We start from the raw sequence: 15995 nt of genomic DNA, 5'->3' as shown, positions 1-15995 counted from the left end.
ATACGAAACAGGATAGTCAAAAGACTGCGTGATAACGAGACAAGCACGTACCAAGTTCAGTTTCACATCACCGAGTCTAGCGATGAGCGGGAGCTGGGTGGTTTGCAATGAAAACGCAACCACAAATGTTGGAGAATCTCAGATGCTGAATGAAGGATCGTCGAACTGCGAATTGTGGTAGCAGTAGGAGCACATCATTCTGCCTCAACAGGAGAGGTGGGAAGGGAAGGACTAGCGTGTACAAGGTCAGGTATGAGGTGCTTTAGGAGGAAGCAGCTGTGTTTCAGAACCACGAGATCTGTCCTAGTATCAGGAGCGAGAGGGGCGGCAGCATAGATAGTTGTGGTGGACAGAAGCGGACTATTGCAAGCCTATCGACAAACAAGCTTCGCAAGCAAGCTTTTTGTCTATCTTTTTTTCCTGGTTACACTCGCTATTCTGTGTGTCTAGACTATGACCACATGCAGTGTTCCGGATTTGTGGCGCGCCTCAGTCGCTGGAAAGGGAGCCTAAGCTTTTCAGCTGCTGGCCAGGTGGGCGCCACGGCCTCGGACATTTTGCGAGTGAGCAAGAGGTAGCTCAGTCTAGGTTGGTTCTCGAGCACGAACTGCACCGAAGGCTCCTGTGTCCAAATGCTATAAGAGGGTGTGGTAGCCAGGCACGAAGCGCGTCCTTGAAACGAGCTTTGCCTCCTTTTTTTTTTCTTTTTCGCGCACTCCCACAGTTTGGATCCCACCCAGCATCACTAAGCATCGTCGAAGATGTCGTCCTTTACTCCCGTCTCCACCACGAAGGCTTACAAGCCCCTATCTCAATACTCACAGGCAGTGAAGTACTATGGCAGCGTCCATACTGCCGGCACGATCGGATTTGTGCCGGAGACGTGGGCGATGGTCGAGGGTGGAGTGAAAGAGCAGACGGTGAGTCTGGACAAGGCATCTTTCTGACACCATGGTGAGACAGACACTCTCAAGGGATAGATGCAAGAGGCCGCTGCATAAAGGGGATCGAAAATGCATCAGCTTCATCTGTATAGCAGACCCTGTTGCTAACATATCTTCCTCATCCTGGCGAACAGCGCCAAGCCCTGCTCAACATCAGAGCCATCCTCGAGGAGGCCGGCAGCTCGATGGCCCACATCTACAAGGCCAATGTGTCGATCATGAAGATGAGCGATTTCGCGGCCATGAACGAGGCCTGGGACGAGGTGTTCACGAGCGAGGCCAAGCCGGTACGTAGTCATTTGTTCTTCTTGGACAGGAAAATTCTCAGAGCAAGTGGCCGCGCAGCGAATTAAATCACCGGCCAAATACTGGGATAAAATGCACTGTTGGAGGCTGACTATTGTCGATCGTTTCACAGAGCAGGGCATGTGTTGCCGTATATCAGCTGCCCATGGGCGCGCTGGTGCTGATTGAGTGCTCTGCGGCATTGAAGTAGCAGTTGCATGGCCACAGTATTCCGTGAAGGGTGTCAGACTTGTGATCATGGAGACGCACAATGATGTGTTCGATTATTCTATGACAAGGCGATAGTACATGTTGAAATAAATTGCTGAAGCATAACCAAGATTTGTCGCACTAGATGATGCTATTCACCATTTGCAACTTGAAAGAGAGCGACCTTCAGGGACCCGCATTGAGTGTCACAACCGTTCAACACAGGCTTGCCGGTTTGACTTCCTAGGATTCCAAGGTGACACGAGTGGGCGAAGCTGCTGCAAGCAACTAGTTGGCGCCACCTTGTCCCTGGCGCTGCTGCTTTTCGATATCGCTCGCCGAGTCACCAGCCACCACAGGCCCAGAAGACCAGAGCCCACCTTCCGTCCGCTTGCCAGCGGCGTAAAGCACCGAAATCACGGCGAGATGGCCGAAGAATTCCAAAAACATGAGGACCAGGAACAGAGCGACTCGCAGGTACAGCGACCTCCTGTAATATTCAACGACGGAGCTCACTGAGTCTGGGTTGAAGTACGTGAGGTTGACGATGGAGATGGTAAAGATGACAATGTGTGTGAAGCCGAGGACCACTGCAGCGACGAGGAGCAGCAATGGGGTCTATTGTTTGGAGTCACGCAGCAGGTCCATCATCAGCATGGCGGTCCGCAACAATGGCAGATGTAGGAGGTTTCAATGTAAATAGAAGCAATGATCTTACCTTGCCGCTACGCTGTGTCTTTCTGGACACTCTGAATACGTAGGCGCACCAGGCGAGAGCCGCCAGGACCAGGACAAAGACAATCATGTTGCACGCCAGCATCATGTCGGAGAATGCACGGTAGTGGGAGATAGACTCCATGCGCACTCCCGCTTGGAACACCAGGCAAGAGATCGCATAGGCGACCGCCATGGCAGTCAGGACTCCGGCGAAGCCGTAGGCTGCGTAAGTGACACCCTTTCGGAGACGCGGCGCGTGATCCCAGAGCTGAAGGTGCCCGCTGCCGAGCTTGACGACGGTTATGATGAGGCTGATAAACATCAGGCCGCGAAACAGGCTGGTGAACCCAGAAAGTCCGGAGTAGGCTCTTATGTCTTCGCCGTGGTACAGCACGAGATCCTGTGCAAGGTCCAAGACGGCGTATCTGAAGCGGGCACGCACGGGAGTCAGCGCTATTGGAAACGCTGCGGTCGCGTTGATCGTCTCATGTGTTTGCTTACAGGAAGAGACACAGGGATGACACTGATAGCCATTTGAAACCGCTTCTGACTGGGTCATGGCCCTTGTTGAGATGTACGAAGCTGGCAATGCTGAGCGCGAGAGCAGGAATGATTGTCACGCCTGCAAAGACCTCTGCAATGATCGGGACGTATTCATACACCTCCATTCTGGCTCGAGAGAAGTTGTTGCGGTTCTGAATAGAGAGGCTCGTGGGTATTGATGGGTTGTCGGGCTGTTGGATTGGTCAAAGTGTGATGATGCTGGCCAGATATTGTTTTGGGGGTTTTCAGGATTTGGGACTGCTTATATCGACGACAACGACAACGCCCACTAGAATTGTTACCATTATGCCTAACGCCTACGCCGGCTGTGTCTCACACAGCCGCGCCGGGACAGATTTTCAAAACGCAGAAATGTCACATTGCACCGCCCGATGAACAACGAGAGAGAGGCCTGACCAGCTGACAGAGGTGGAAAATGAAGGAAAGTGCACTTTGGTGGGCTTGGCGAAAGCGTCATTGGGCTGCTTCTCCAGGCCGCTGATGCCAATAGCAAGCAGGCAAGAAGTGCACTGCCACAGTCGCGTGATTGATTGCACTGAGCGCTTCGGGCGGCCAGCGACAGTCCAGGGTCAATCGAGCAGGTTCCCCCGGGATTCTGACCGGTGACAACGTGATCAGTAAACAACGAGGAATTGCTCATGTTCTTTGCGCCGCCACCCAACTCGTCCCGTGCAAACAGCTTGCGGCTACGCACTCCATACCGGGTTTAACAGTGCTTGGCGTCCGCCGCGCAGCAGAAATCGTGACGAAACGTCACAGCCACAATGATCTCGGGGCTTACACTTTACAAACGTGCAACCACGGCACGAGTGCACAATGCAAGTCAACCCACGACAAAGCTCGTGCTAGCGTCAGGCAGGCAGCTTCTCTTGATGCACTGATACGCACAGCAAGCGCCCAATGTTCAGATTTGGGAGGAAGGGTTTCTCTTTCCTCAGTGTCCCAGGCACGCGTAGTCGGACAACGTATTCACTTCGAGCCGACGCGGCAAGAGTTTCCGGTGTCGCCATTTGTTGCAACTTGTACGGGAGTCATGGCTCAAGACTCGATGGATAGAGCAGGCTGCTATGGCGGTGTTGCACTTTTGCAATCTGCCTTCATCTAGAAGGCGCTGGGGATCAATACCAACTGGAATCTCTCATTATGGCGAGTTCCAAAACTTTTGACTCGTCTATTTGTTGCCGTCGTCCTCTCCTGCCCACGAATGCCCTGGCAGTAGAGCGCAATCGGTGGGACCCGTAGCCTGCCAAAAAGTAGGCGGGGGAAAGAGAAAAAAAGACGACCCAATAAGTGGGTCCCAAAAAAGTCGTTTCTAGGTGATGGTATCCTCTTGGAAGAGGATGCACCGGGAATTGAGCCCGATGCGGGGGTCGAACCCGCAACCTTGAGATTGAAGAGTTCTTAAGAGTCTCACGCTCTACCGATTGAGCTAACCGGGCAGTCTTTGTCAGAACTGCTTGTTGAAGCGAAAGGCGCTTATTGGCTGACATATACTGCGGCTGTCAAAGCAGCAGCCATGTTTCAAAAGGCCCACGCTCTGCCCTGTATTTGGACTGCTTGAGGGAACATCTGCACCGCTAATGGTCTATTGGTGTTCCCTCGTGTTCGACCTGGAAGGGTCTGATGAGCAGAGCGGCTAGGATTCAGTGTGTGCTGCAACGGAACTTGAATGTAGGTCAACATGATTTTGTTTACTACAGACTGTTCGAAAACTGGTTGTTACGAAAGAAACGTTGCGGCTGAGGCTAATCCTCGTCCGGAGAGACGTCGAGCGGTGCATTGTGATGATGATGCCTTGGCAGGCCGGAGGCCTCCAGGGCCACGCAGGTTGCCAAGACATCAAGTTTTGTGATTGCTGCACCATCCAATCATGCGTTCTAGAATTGAGTTTCTATTATCTTCTATTACTCTCATGTCTATCCTTTCCCCAGTTCTGCGTGATGAGAAAACGCCCTATGCCAAAAAGAATATGATACTTGCGCCTGCTATTACCACCGCTGCCTTTATCCGCTGCCCTCCCCCAGTGCTTAGCCCTTGCCTACTGTTGTCCAGCCTCCAGCGGCTTCTGTGCGACCATGAGATACATGGGCGTGAACAGTTTCCTGCGCCCGCCCTCGACAAGCGCATCTGCCGCCTTGCCCAGGCTCTCGGCCGTCGCCTTTGTCCCGTACGGCAGCACGCGCACCCGCTCGAGCGCTCCCATCATGGCATGCGACGCGACCCGTGTCCAGCGGTTCATCCTCAGCACGGTGACCAGGTCCCATAGCGTCTGCGCGTACCGGACGTCGCTCCCGATCGGCCAGTACCACGGCGCCACGCTCTGGCTGCCTTCCTCGCCCCCGTCGTCGTCGTGCGCAGCCAGGTCCTCGTGGTGCTTGAGCTCGAACCCGGCACCCTTGATGGCCTCGAGCCCCTCCTGGATCGACACCATCTGCGCGATGCCGTCTCCTTGCTCAATGTCGAGCCTGATCTGGCGGTGCTCGAGGTTGTCGTTGTCAAACGCGTCCGTCATGAGCCACTCGTACACGCCAAACGTGCCGCCGGGCTTGAGCACGCGCAGGATCTCGCTGTACACGCCCTGCAGGGAGGGCGCGTGGACTGTCGCCTCGATGGCGTACACGGCATCAAACGAGTTGTCGGGGAAGGGGATTTTCTGCACACAAGTTCCAAATGACACAAAAAAAGGTTAGTCAAGCCCTTTTCTACTTGAACCTGCGTCCGTGGGGGTTCTCGGTGAAGTAAGTGTATGCGTACCATGAAATCACCCTGCACAAACTGGAGCTTGTTCGCCAGCCCTTCCTTAGCCGCGTACTGCGTCGCCCTCTGCACCTGGTACTCGCAGATCGTGAGGCCCGTGACGTGGCAGCCCGCGAACTTGACCATCTCCCGCGCCGGCCCTCCCACGCCGCAGCCCACGTCGAGCACCTTCATCCCCGGCCGGAGTCCGATGTTGTGCGCGAGGAAGTGCTCGTGCCGGGCGATGGCTCGGGGGAAGCTCTCGCCGTACGCGAAGCGGCAGAAGTGGAAGGACGAGCCCCACGCGTACTCGTAGATGTCTGTCGCGAGGTTGTAGTATCTGTGCGAAAATCACAACAAAAGGAGGAGTTGGTCAGCTGGGGGGGAAGCAAGTTCTCTGGATGATTGGTCATTGGTGCGTGCAGCCGCCTGGCTTTGTGATGGGATGTGTGTAAAACGTACTGCCGCGTCAAGCTCGCATAGTCGTCTGTGCGGGCTTTCCTGACCTCGGCCGTCTCGTCCTCGGCCTTCTTGTCGTCCCAGTGCTGGAAGTACTGGTCCATCGCCGCCTTGCGCGCGCTGTTGTCCTTGCTCATCATCGCCTTCAATCCGCCCTGCCCGCTGCCAGAAGTGCCATGAAGCGCATGGTCGAAAGCCGAGTTGCGCGCCTGCTCGGCGGTGATGAGCTGTGACGAGGTGACCATTGTGATAGGGATGTGGGTTGGAATGCTGTAGAGATTGTTGTTCCTGGTCGATTGGGGGTTTAGAGATTAAGAAGTCGGCTGGTTTAAATCTTGCGGTGATAAAAGGTCGATCTCAATGTATGCTGGTACTCCGATCCCTTCAAACTCAAAACTCAGCATTACATCCAGAACTTTATAAACAACCATTGTGATCAGAAAGGGGATGCTCAATAGGGTAGTCGATGCTGGTGTAGGAGCGTGCCGATTGGCTCGCTCCCAAGACGAGTCCGAATACGTGGCCCCTGCCCGACGGCAACACCCTGCAAGCTAAGGGACTGGACCCGAACACGAAGTAAGATTAGATACCCGTCGGACTCGGCACCCTAGATAAGAGTCCTCGAGTTCGGCTCAGAGATTTTTCGTTGCTCGTGTTCGTCAGAACGAGGAACAATTATGCATTATTTAAACACAGGTAACTGCACTTTTCCAAGTAATTGCATCGCCCTCGACCTGTGGCCCTCAAGGCCAGAGATTAACGACCGGGCGGCAGGGTTAAGCACTGAAAGAACAGGCCGAGACCTTCAATTGCAGACGAGGCAGTGTCAGGACTGGCGCTGTGGATATGGATTTCAATCTCAACAGGGCGCCTCATGCCTTATATTGAAGCATTAACCCCGTGGATTTGCAACAAGAAGATAGCAACCCGGGGCTACGGGGAACTGGTTTCATTAACGAGTGTACATTTGGGGCAGATTAACCACTGCTAACCAGCCTACTAAATACATATATCTCGCACGAGAGTACATGAGAAATGAGCTCCAAATTGCGCTCTTTCTCTCCTCTGGTCCCCCATTTATGACCTCCACCGGCTCCTCCTCCTCCACGCCGCACTCTACCTTCAAGAACAAGCCGGCAGCGCGGGCGCCGAAGTCGCCGTCTGCGCCAGGTCCACCTCGGCATCCCTCCTCCTGACCAAGCCCGGCAGCACCTCGCCGTTGCCGTACACCCACTTTGGCAGCTCCTGGGCGATGACGGTCTGGGGCTCCTCGCCCGCGTTGAGGCGCTTGACGAGGGTGGACCCGCGGGCGGCGCCGCAGCCCATGTTGAACGCCCAGGACACGAGGGCGCCAAACTCGTTGAGGTTGAGCGTCACGCCCGAGTTGGTCATCATGGTGATGCACTCCTCGGGCGTGTACAGGTCGTCTGCCAGCAAGGCCTTGCCGTTGGCCTGGGAGAGCGGGATCGGGTACGACACGTCGCTGCACGACGAGTCGGCGCAGAGGTGGCCGTAGCCGACGGTGGGGTTTCCCGTTGGGTCGGTGTCTTTGTGGGTGGGGGTTAGTGTATGACTTGAGTGGCTTTGGTGGTTGTGAATATGTGGTGGTGGTGTTTGAGGAGAGGGCAGGCAGGGATGGAGAGCGACGAACAGATGTCGGCCCGGAAGCCTTCAAATTCAGAGATGAGATTCACTGTGGCCGAGTTGACCTCAGGAATGTCGCAGGCCGCGTTGGCAAAGGCCGCGAGCGCGAGCGAGGCGAAGAAGGTGCGCTGCATGGTGATGACTGCTGTGTTGGCTGTGATATGTCTAGTTGGTGAAAACTTGCGCTTGTTGGGATTGGTTACTGGTTTGCGACTTGATTTCTACTCGTTTTCGTGGAGATACTGCGACGAAGCCGCCCTTCTTATACCGCCTTGTGTCTGCCGAAGCCCTTGTGGAACATCCCGCTCGCTTTGCACGATGAAGTCAAAGTTTGTCCTAGCCCGCCCGCGGATCTCGCCGCCAGCGACACCTGCCTTCCTGAACAGGCAGCTCTGGAAGGCCATCAGGGCCGATCGTGGGGCTGCCCGTGGTCACGCTGTAGCACGGCAATGGCCAGCTCTGGCACAACGCCCCCCTTGTCGCCAGCTGAATGATCTGCAGGCCCTTAGCGCGTGGCCGATCAGAGTGCCGCAGGCAGACCTGGAGATCACGCATAAGACCGGGCAAACTTTGGCTCTCGGCAGATGTACTCGAGAGTAATAAGTTGCTAAATTTGGGATTCGGTGTGCTCGATTGGTATCGTGCATGGTGAGTGATTGTCAGAACTTTGTCTTGAACGCCCTGCATTGTGACGACGCTTATGCCAGGGTCCCGCCGCACTGCCGAAACAAATGACGTCGGCTGCGCCACGAGCTGAATCGTTCTGTACGCCCTGGAGGGAAGCGGATCTGCACCAGCTGAAAACAAAATTACGTAAAACGTGCGTCATGCAGTATAGGCATATCGGCTGTGGAATTCATCGACGACGCGTGGATGGTTTGAGCCGCAGGTTGCCGACAACACTAGGGACTACAGTGTCTTTGCGTGCTAATACTAGCAAAGGTCAGAATGTGTGCTTCGCGTCGGAAGAGGGCTAGAAGCTTAGCGGCGCTGGGCGTGCACTATTTGTGATTTTATATCCTTGAACAGGCTCTGGCAGTAATCATGAACCATAGGCTCAATGTTGGACAACTGGACTGCTGTCACATGGCCTGGCTTCGGATAGGCACGATGGCTCTCTCCCTTGCCGCATTACCGAGCAGAGAGGGGGTTGGGAAGTGTTTTAGGATAGCTAAACATCGACCACGCGTCGCTAAGATGGGAAGAATTATCGTGTTGCTGCAAGAGCGCGGAGGTTCCAGACATGGAGACCATCAGCGAGAGAGCTGCCTCTGTGAAATGGCACTACCGTCAATCTGCACCACCACTCTTCGACACGAGCCGACCTCACTTACATCATTTACATGTCCTTCTCAACAGGCATTGGGTTACACCATTTATCCCGCCTCCCCAAACGCGTTGGTGATCTTGTCATCACCATCGGCCGTCCCGGCAGGTTGGTGTCGTGGACTGTCGCCGGCCAAGAATATGCATGTAATAACGCCAACGGCGAGAGCCAGAACACAACAACAACATTCTACGATCGGAATGACAGTCGACTGACCAAGCACATACAATCACCATGGCCGCGTTGCCACCGACCCCGTCCGAGCTCGAGCTCACAGTCCGCTCACTTGCCGCTCAGCACCGCACTATCGAAACCCTCGCGCCTGTGCTGCAGCCCGTGCTGGACCAGGCCCTCTCAGCCTCGACCGCCGCGGTGTCAAAATCTGCATCCTTTACTACGGACCGCTCCCAGATCCGCAAGAGCGCCGTCGAGCATGCCCTTTCTTCAAAGATGACAAAGGCCGAGATCACGATGTACAACAAGTGGCAGAGCGGACTGGTCAAGATCCCTGTGGTGGACTGGACCCGGGATACCGGGCAGGCAACCAGTCTTCCAAAGAGAGCGAACACGGCTGATAAGCGTGAAAGGATGGCACGTGCGATGAACGAGATTTGGGCCAGTGGCATATCGCGAAGGGCAAGCAGAATGGCCAAGAAGGGGCATTAGGCGAAGAACCAGAGCACCGGTAAAGCCACAGAGGGCAACGTGCCGTGGCTGTTTCTGAAGCACACATCTCTTGTACCGCTGGTCAATGCGATGGTCAAAATACATGATATCGAGGAGGAGATGCTTGCGACTCGGCTGGAGAGGATCAGGAAAATCGTGGACGCGGCCGCGAAGGAGAGCGAGAGGGTTAAGCGGAAACTCGTGAAGGATCTCACCAGCAGCCTGACTAAGCTCGAGGAGAAGGACAGAAGATTCACACCATTTTCTCGTCAGAAGAAAGGCCAGGACGATGCAAAAGAGAAAGAGGCTAAGGCAACTGCCAAGGCAGAAAGGCGACTAGAAAAGAAGCTGCGCCACGAGCAAGAGAAGCGGCAGAGAAAGCTTCTGCTCAGCAACAGTCTGACATCGCCAAAGTCACTGACGAACAGACCAAGCAAGTCCCTAGAGAGGGAAATAAGATCAGCATCGCGCGTAGGAAGGAAACGAGGGGGCAGAAGACCTTCAACCCACAGGGGGCACCGTCCTTTTCACTGCGGCCGAAGCTGCCGGTCGCGAGTCTGTACAGGGTGGCAGCACCAGTCCAGGAGCAGGATGCCACCCTTGGCGATAAGCAGAGGGCTGGTGGAGGAGGCATGAAGCGAGCCAGATCACCGAGCATGGAAGCTGGCAGCGTTGCATGGCACGCCAACAAGCGGGCCAAGCTGACGGATGCGTGGTTGCAATGCAACGAGAACGGCCAGGACATTGAGTGAAGGGTAAGAGAGGCATGACTGAACTGAATTTGGTGGGCTTGAAGATGTTCTTGTTGGTATCTCGGGATCCGGCCATGATCGAGACGAAGGCCAAGCCAAGATGCCGTGTTGGATGTCGCACCCAGAGAGCTGCTGCGTGTTGGTGATACCAAGCTGCGGAGGATCATTCCCTTCAAGGACTATTCTATCATGGTATATATAGGAATGTGAATTCGTGTTTGCCAGAGGGTTCTGAGACGCAGAGGTTGTAGACGGTGGGCACAGTAGAAGTGACGCACTCTTTCCCGACGCGAGATGCAGAGGCAGCCACGCGGAACAAGCACCGTTGCTGGTCGTCCCTTCCCACTCTACATTGTCGTCACCAGCCTTGAACCACATCGCGGCCTGGCGCTCCGCCTCAACCCACCCATCTCCCATCGCCAATATCGGCCAACCGTGCCCTCCATCGTGAGCATGTCCTCGACGCACCCGTTATTCCCTGGCCAGCCGATGCTTGCACCCCCCGAGCCCCTCTCGTTCTGGGCTGGCCTCACCCGGGCCTCACTCCCCTGCGACGCCGACGATCTCGAGTCTCTTGTCGCCAAGCTCAACATCATCGCCGCTGCCACAAGCCATGGCCTGCCCCCCGACCAGCTCCGCGCCCTTGCCTCTCCCTTCGACGCCGTCCGCACTTGTGCCACTGCCATCGACCGCGCCAAGTGCAACATGTTGACCACGGAACGCGACCTCTTCGACGCCTGGCACAACAAGACCTTGCCCCTCCCCAGCCTCGACCTCGCAAGACACGTCGCCCCCGTGCCCATCGACAGCGGCACCTGGGAACACTACACCCTCTTGGCCACAGCCATGGACGAGATCTGGGGGCTCGCGAGCAGGGACGAGGCAGGAGGCATTGGCAGACCCAGAGCGACGGCCGCCAACTTTGCCTGGCTCCAGGACAAGCACCCAGACCTGTTGCCCCTCGTCATCACTGTCCGCAAGGTGCTCTCTACCGAAGAGTCTTTTGTCAGCGGCAACGTGATCTTCACCATCAGCCAGGCGGCCTCCCGCGTCATGGCCAGGGAGAACAAGCGCTGTGCCAGGCTGAGCAAGGAGGCCAGGATGCTCAAGGACCAGATAGCCAGGCAGCTGCGCCCAGCCACCGACAAGGCATCAATCAAGCAGGAGGACGGACCAGTGTCTCCTCAGAGCCACCGGGCAGCTAGACAGCCATACCAGTCGTTTCTCAGACGCATGGTGCCCGTGCGATGTGGGAGCGCCGACTCGGACGACAGCACCAGGGCCCAACCTCGCACGCCCCCGAGGATCCCTGTGCCAGACACAGACCGTACTGGACAACGTGATGCTACAACACAGCCGAGACAGTTCCTGCCCCCGTACCTGGACAAGCCTATGCCCACCAAGATCGAGCACGAGCCAATGCTTCGGCACATACCCGTTTTGCCAGGAGACAGTCGCAAACGGGCTACGTCGCCGTTGACAAACGCAGGCCAGGGAGGTGTCAGCGTCGGATACATGACCAAACGTGTCAAGCTTTCTCCGCCACAAAACAAGCTCGTGGACAGCACAGGGCTTGCCGTCGACCCGGACTACATCCCCTCAGAGACACAGCCTTTGGACGATGAGCTGTATGGAGACGAGTTGCTGCACCACCAGCTGACATCGGCACCAGCTGTTTGCCTGGTACCGGCTGCCACGTACTACAAGTGATGGAAGATTACTTGATTGAAGCGACAGGCCATGGTCGAACAGTCAGCCCTTGTCGCTGCTGCCCCTGGATTCTTTCGTGGACTGATGATTTCCTTGGCAACAAGACTGCATGGCTAGCACATGAAACCTTCAAGTATGTCACTTTCGGAGCACGAGAAATCTCCACCACGCAGCAAGACCCAGGCAAGATGGAGCATTGTAATTGTTTTACGTATGAATAGTAACTAGCAAAAAAAAGTCAAACGTATCAGGCATCAAAATTCACAGACCCGACACTAAGTCTCCCCTTTGCGTGTCCTTCCAAAGTTGTCTGAAGCCATCCTGCTAGTGCCATCACTGACACCCCTATTTCTTCTTCACTAGCAGCATGACACCCGTCAGTCCGCCTTTTACCTCGTCAAGCCCCATTGCCGCATCGACCAGACACTTCTCCACGACCCTGCGGAACTTGCGCACGACGTCCTGCTCGGTGCCGACGAGCTCCGGGTGGGCCTCGCGCCAGCGGATGACGGGACTGCCCGTGCTCATCATCATCTCCATAATCTCGGTTGTGATCTTGGGCGGGCCAGACGGTGCTGCTGCCGTGACCGTTCCAGGACTAGCACCAACCACGCCGCCAGCCTGCGACACGGGCGCAAAGAACTCGTCCATCGGGCGAACCTCTCCGCCCTCCCAGGCCGTTGCCCATTCCACCCTCCGGAAACTCTCCCTGTCGAAACCCAGATCTTTCTCGACATCCCATGGCATCGCCAGACCGCGGTACAGATCGCGCGTGATCCGGTTCCCCTCGACCATGTAGGCGTCTAGCTCCGCCTCCAGCGCGTCCGCGGCGTCCTGCATCACGGCCGAGAATGGCATGCTCGGATCGGGACGCATGGAGCCGCTGCTCCACAGCGCGACGGTGCCACCCGGTCTGAGCAGGGCAGCTGCCCGGCGCCAGAAGCGCGGAAGGTCGAACCAGTGCGCGGCCGTGGCGGCCACGAGGAGGTCGACTGTGCCGTCACCAGGGGGGATTTGGTAAGCAGCAGCGGGTGGGCGAGCTCCTCGGCAGTGGAGAGAGCGAACTGGATTGGCTCTGCTCCGCCGCCGCCGCCGCCGCTGCTCTCGTCGTCACTGCCGGCAGACAAGCCGCCGAGCTCCCTCGCCGTGTCAATCATGCCCTGGCTCGGGTCTAGGCCGACCGCGCGGCGGAAGCGTGGAGCCAGCGCGCGCACAGCGGTCCCCGGCCCGCATCCGACGTCCAGGACCGTGCCAAACTGCCCGCCCGTGGCGGCGTGGTGCTCCACGACCAGGGAGTACAGGCTCGGGTGGTAGTCGCGGCGTAGCGAGGCGTAGCTGGTGGCCTGCTTTGGGGTGAAGGCGCGGAAGGTGGACTCCTCCTTGCCTTGCTTGCCTGGGACGGTGGCGGCGGTCGAGCCGGTGCCGGTGCCGGGTTCGGCAGTGGAAGAAGTGGGAGTAGGAGCGGGTGCTGCCATGCTGTAGTCTGTCTTGGCGGGGGAAAGGAGGAGCAGGACGAGGGGATTTAGGAAGGGGGGGGGGGGGGGGGTTGTGAGTGTTTTTGTGAAATCTTGTGCAGAGGGAGGACGAAACGGCTTAGGTGCCGTGGTTTGTGTCTGCCCTTTCGTTGTCTGCTTATTGACAACTTTGGCTATATTTGATGTGCTAACTAGAGGATTCGCAACTTATGGAATCGCTTTGGCAGTGAGTTCTTGGAGGCTCTCAGTCAAATATGTGTACGCTATCACAAAGCTTCCTGACTGCAGGGATCAAAAAGAAAGGGAAAAAAAAGGAGAAAGAAGCGTTGGGACAGCGAGGGGTAGCTTACCTTTTAAGTACCCGAGCTGACGCGGCCTTAGCGTTAGTCCGTGTGACAAGTTTCGGTGGCTGCGCCGGATCGCGTACCCGAGCTCGCTGGCGTGATTCTGTGGTACTATGCATTTGTGACTCTGAAGAGAAACAGCTGTGCAAGTTGTGACAGTTATACACGCTTATCTCCGGACCGGGGTGCTGCCGGCTGGTCACGCAGCTCTACGAAATTGCCGATTTCGGCTCCGGGGGTCGATCCCCCGCGTCGGAGCTTGGCACGGACACGGCATCGGCGCTCCGGTGTGAGCGAGCGGCGCGGTGACGGGGATGATCGATGGATCTTTGTGAAGCCGGGTTTGCGCCAGACTGAGGGCGCGGCGATAGAGCCTGCGATTGCGCGGGAGTGGTATTATCTCACAGAGGAAACAGAAGTGGTTGTTCGTGTGGCATTGCAATGGAGCAGCAACAATCATGCGACATAGGCCGGAGCTACTTTGTCCAATTCTCATGACAACTCGTTATCATTCTTCTTCGTGCACTAAATTATCGTCGCGATTGCAATACAATGGGAAATGCTAACAGAGTAGCCACACTTTCAACGTATATTAGGATTCCCGATTGTGGGCGTCATGATGGAGTAGTTGCCCGTCGGCTGGTCTGCATCGTAAAGCTCATGGCGCCCATGAGCGTAGCCAGTCCCAATCTCATACGGGCTGTTCGGATGAGGCAAGCCGCCAGTCTCGTATGGAGGGAGCGAGCTTCGGACCGGATTGTTCGCCGCGGACATGGGGTGGGAAATTCCCACGGCCGGCATCGGGACAGACGTGCTGTTGGCGACGTATGGGCTGATGGGTGGTAGGAAGTTCCAGCCTTCGGGTGTGTAGGGTTTGTGCACAGGGCCATAGGGTCCTCCACCGGAGCTGCTGGCATCGATGGTGGTTGACTCGTCATACGGCATTGCGGTCGGGAGATGCACGTAATGCCCTCCCATCGCGGTCATGTCGTCACGTCCATGGGTGCCCATCTTGCCAGGAGGAGCGGAGGACAAGCCACCGCGGATGGCGAGATATACGACGCGCCCTAGCACACCGACGCCGACGATGAACGGAATCAGCTGGCCCGCCGAGTTGAGCTCATTGACGTCGGTCACTCTGTTCCACGCAATGGTGAGCTCGGTTGCGACGGTGATTAGGCTTGCGACAATGAAGAGCATCACTGCGTATAGAATTCGCAGGGTCGACTTGTGCCGCTCCGAGATCCTTTTGTGTCCCAGGCGACAAGCATCAGTGGTCGTTTCTTCGCCGAAACGTGTATACAATGGGTGCTTAAAACTCACCGTACCGAGGGCGAGCCCTCCCTCCCTAACAATTGCGCAGCCACGCTGGTTACGCAGATGGCCAGGATAAGTGCCTGGAAGGCAATATTGACATATTTGAACACGACGTCGGTGAGGCGAAATTTGACAAAGAGGAAACCGCGATAGCTGCACGCTGCTGCTTTAGGCACTTCTGCGAACCAGAACCACAGCTGAAACGCCGCGACCGCAGCCACAAGCGCGACGTGGGCGTACATGAACGTCTGGCTCGGCTTGAGCCGTGGCCAGCGGGTCGGATCGAGCTTGGGGTTGAAGCATGTCGCCAGCCGCCACAACCAAGTCGGAACAAGAGAACAATAGTACCCGAAACACAGGAGCAGGACAATGTAGGTGTCCAGCGCGGTCAAATTGTCGCCCTGGACCGTCTGCACAACGAGTGCGAGGAAGGTGGCGCCGATGAAGCAGGTGAAAGCGTAGCGGATCGTCTCGATCTCCTGCACGGCGACAAGGTTGGCGAGGATCCCCGCATTCCAGTTGAGATAGAACCCAAGCCTGATGCCGAGACCGTACATGTCGGCATTGCCATCGACGCTGCAGGACGACATCGCCGTTCGTTGTTGTTTCGGGGACGTGTATGGGCGACACAGGGTTGATTTCGGTCGCCGGGCAATGCTATTCGAAGGTATAAGATCATGCCGCGAGGCCCCCAACTCGGAAACATATATCGTGCCAGGCCAGGCGTGTCCTCCGTTTGGGCCGGCCGCCCCCTCGGTGATGGCGTTCAGCTGTCGATCTAGGCTCTCCGTATCCCTGCATCGTAGTCCTCAGCCGCAAGCAACCTCGTCTACAACCCTGCAAGG

General features: G+C 56.6%; 8 protein-coding genes and 1 non-coding gene across 9 annotated transcripts; 3 read left to right on the top strand and 6 right to left on the bottom strand.

Moving 5' to 3' along the window:
- Window positions 1-761: 761 nt before the first annotated feature.
- Window positions 762-1440, top strand: B0I36DRAFT_369225 (endoribonuclease L-PSP; the record flags this gene model as incomplete). The annotated part of the gene is made up of 3 exons (XM_046159741.1): window positions 762-920; window positions 1079-1231; window positions 1363-1440. 3 exons carry the CDS (start codon window positions 762-764, stop codon window positions 1438-1440), a joined length of 390 nt encoding a protein of 129 aa, XP_046005213.1.
- Window positions 1441-2622: 1182 nt separating this feature from the next.
- On the bottom strand, window positions 2623-2912 carry B0I36DRAFT_48876 (uncharacterized protein). Its single transcript, XM_046162947.1, has one exon. The coding sequence runs from the start codon at window positions 2822-2824 to the stop codon at window positions 2654-2656; it is 171 nt and encodes a 56-aa protein (XP_046005212.1). The 5' UTR covers window positions 2825-2912; the 3' UTR covers window positions 2623-2653.
- A 1163-nt stretch (window positions 2913-4075) lies between these two features.
- B0I36DRAFT_t192 lies at window positions 4076-4159 on the bottom strand. The gene has a single exon. It is a non-coding gene; the product is annotated as a tRNA-Lys (tRNA).
- Window positions 4160-4758: 599 nt separating this feature from the next.
- B0I36DRAFT_255438 (S-adenosyl-L-methionine-dependent methyltransferase) lies at window positions 4759-6160 on the bottom strand (the record flags this gene model as incomplete). Its single annotated transcript, XM_046150875.1, has 3 exons — window positions 4759-5373; window positions 5475-5796; window positions 5919-6160. 3 exons carry the CDS (start codon window positions 6158-6160, stop codon window positions 4759-4761), a joined length of 1179 nt encoding a protein of 392 aa, XP_046005211.1.
- A 488-nt stretch (window positions 6161-6648) lies between these two features.
- B0I36DRAFT_48866 (lysozyme) lies at window positions 6649-7765 on the bottom strand. Its single transcript, XM_046162946.1, has 2 exons — window positions 7567-7765; window positions 6649-7462 (listed from the first exon to the last, which is right to left on the bottom strand). Exons 1-2 carry the CDS (start codon window positions 7691-7693, stop codon window positions 7038-7040), a joined length of 552 nt encoding a protein of 183 aa, XP_046005210.1. The 5' UTR covers window positions 7694-7765; the 3' UTR covers window positions 6649-7037.
- Window positions 7766-9026: 1261 nt separating this feature from the next.
- B0I36DRAFT_369221 (uncharacterized protein) lies at window positions 9027-10304 on the top strand (the record flags this gene model as incomplete). The annotated part of the gene is made up of 4 exons (XM_046159740.1): window positions 9027-9032; window positions 9094-9399; window positions 9553-10023; window positions 10095-10304. The coding sequence occupies 4 exons, from the start codon at window positions 9027-9029 to the stop codon at window positions 10302-10304; spliced, it is 993 nt and encodes a 330-aa protein (XP_046005209.1).
- A 453-nt stretch (window positions 10305-10757) lies between these two features.
- Window positions 10758-12014, top strand: B0I36DRAFT_369220 (uncharacterized protein; the record flags this gene model as incomplete). The annotated part of the gene is made up of 1 exon (XM_046159739.1): window positions 10758-12014. The coding sequence occupies one exon, from the start codon at window positions 10758-10760 to the stop codon at window positions 12012-12014; it is 1257 nt and encodes a 418-aa protein (XP_046005208.1).
- A 184-nt stretch (window positions 12015-12198) lies between these two features.
- Window positions 12199-13150, bottom strand: B0I36DRAFT_338458 (uncharacterized protein). Its single transcript, XM_046155759.1, has one exon. It carries the CDS (start codon window positions 12888-12890, stop codon window positions 12360-12362), a length of 531 nt encoding a protein of 176 aa, XP_046005207.1. The 5' UTR covers window positions 12891-13150; the 3' UTR covers window positions 12199-12359.
- Window positions 13151-14415: 1265 nt separating this feature from the next.
- Window positions 14416-15740, bottom strand: B0I36DRAFT_389197 (uncharacterized protein; the record flags this gene model as incomplete). Its single annotated transcript, XM_046161299.1, has 2 exons — window positions 14416-15079; window positions 15157-15740. 2 exons carry the CDS (start codon window positions 15738-15740, stop codon window positions 14416-14418), a joined length of 1248 nt encoding a protein of 415 aa, XP_046005206.1.
- Between the last annotated feature and the right edge of the window lie 255 nt (window positions 15741-15995).

Source organism: Microdochium trichocladiopsis, assembly GCF_020744255.1.
Source record: "Microdochium trichocladiopsis strain MPI-CAGE-CH-0230 chromosome Unknown B0I36scaffold_13, whole genome shotgun sequence".
Classification (NCBI taxonomy): domain Eukaryota; kingdom Fungi; phylum Ascomycota; class Sordariomycetes; order Xylariales; family Microdochiaceae; genus Microdochium; species Microdochium trichocladiopsis.
The sequence above is the reverse complement of the archived record's forward strand: the minus strand, read 5'-3'. Positions and strand labels throughout refer to the sequence as shown.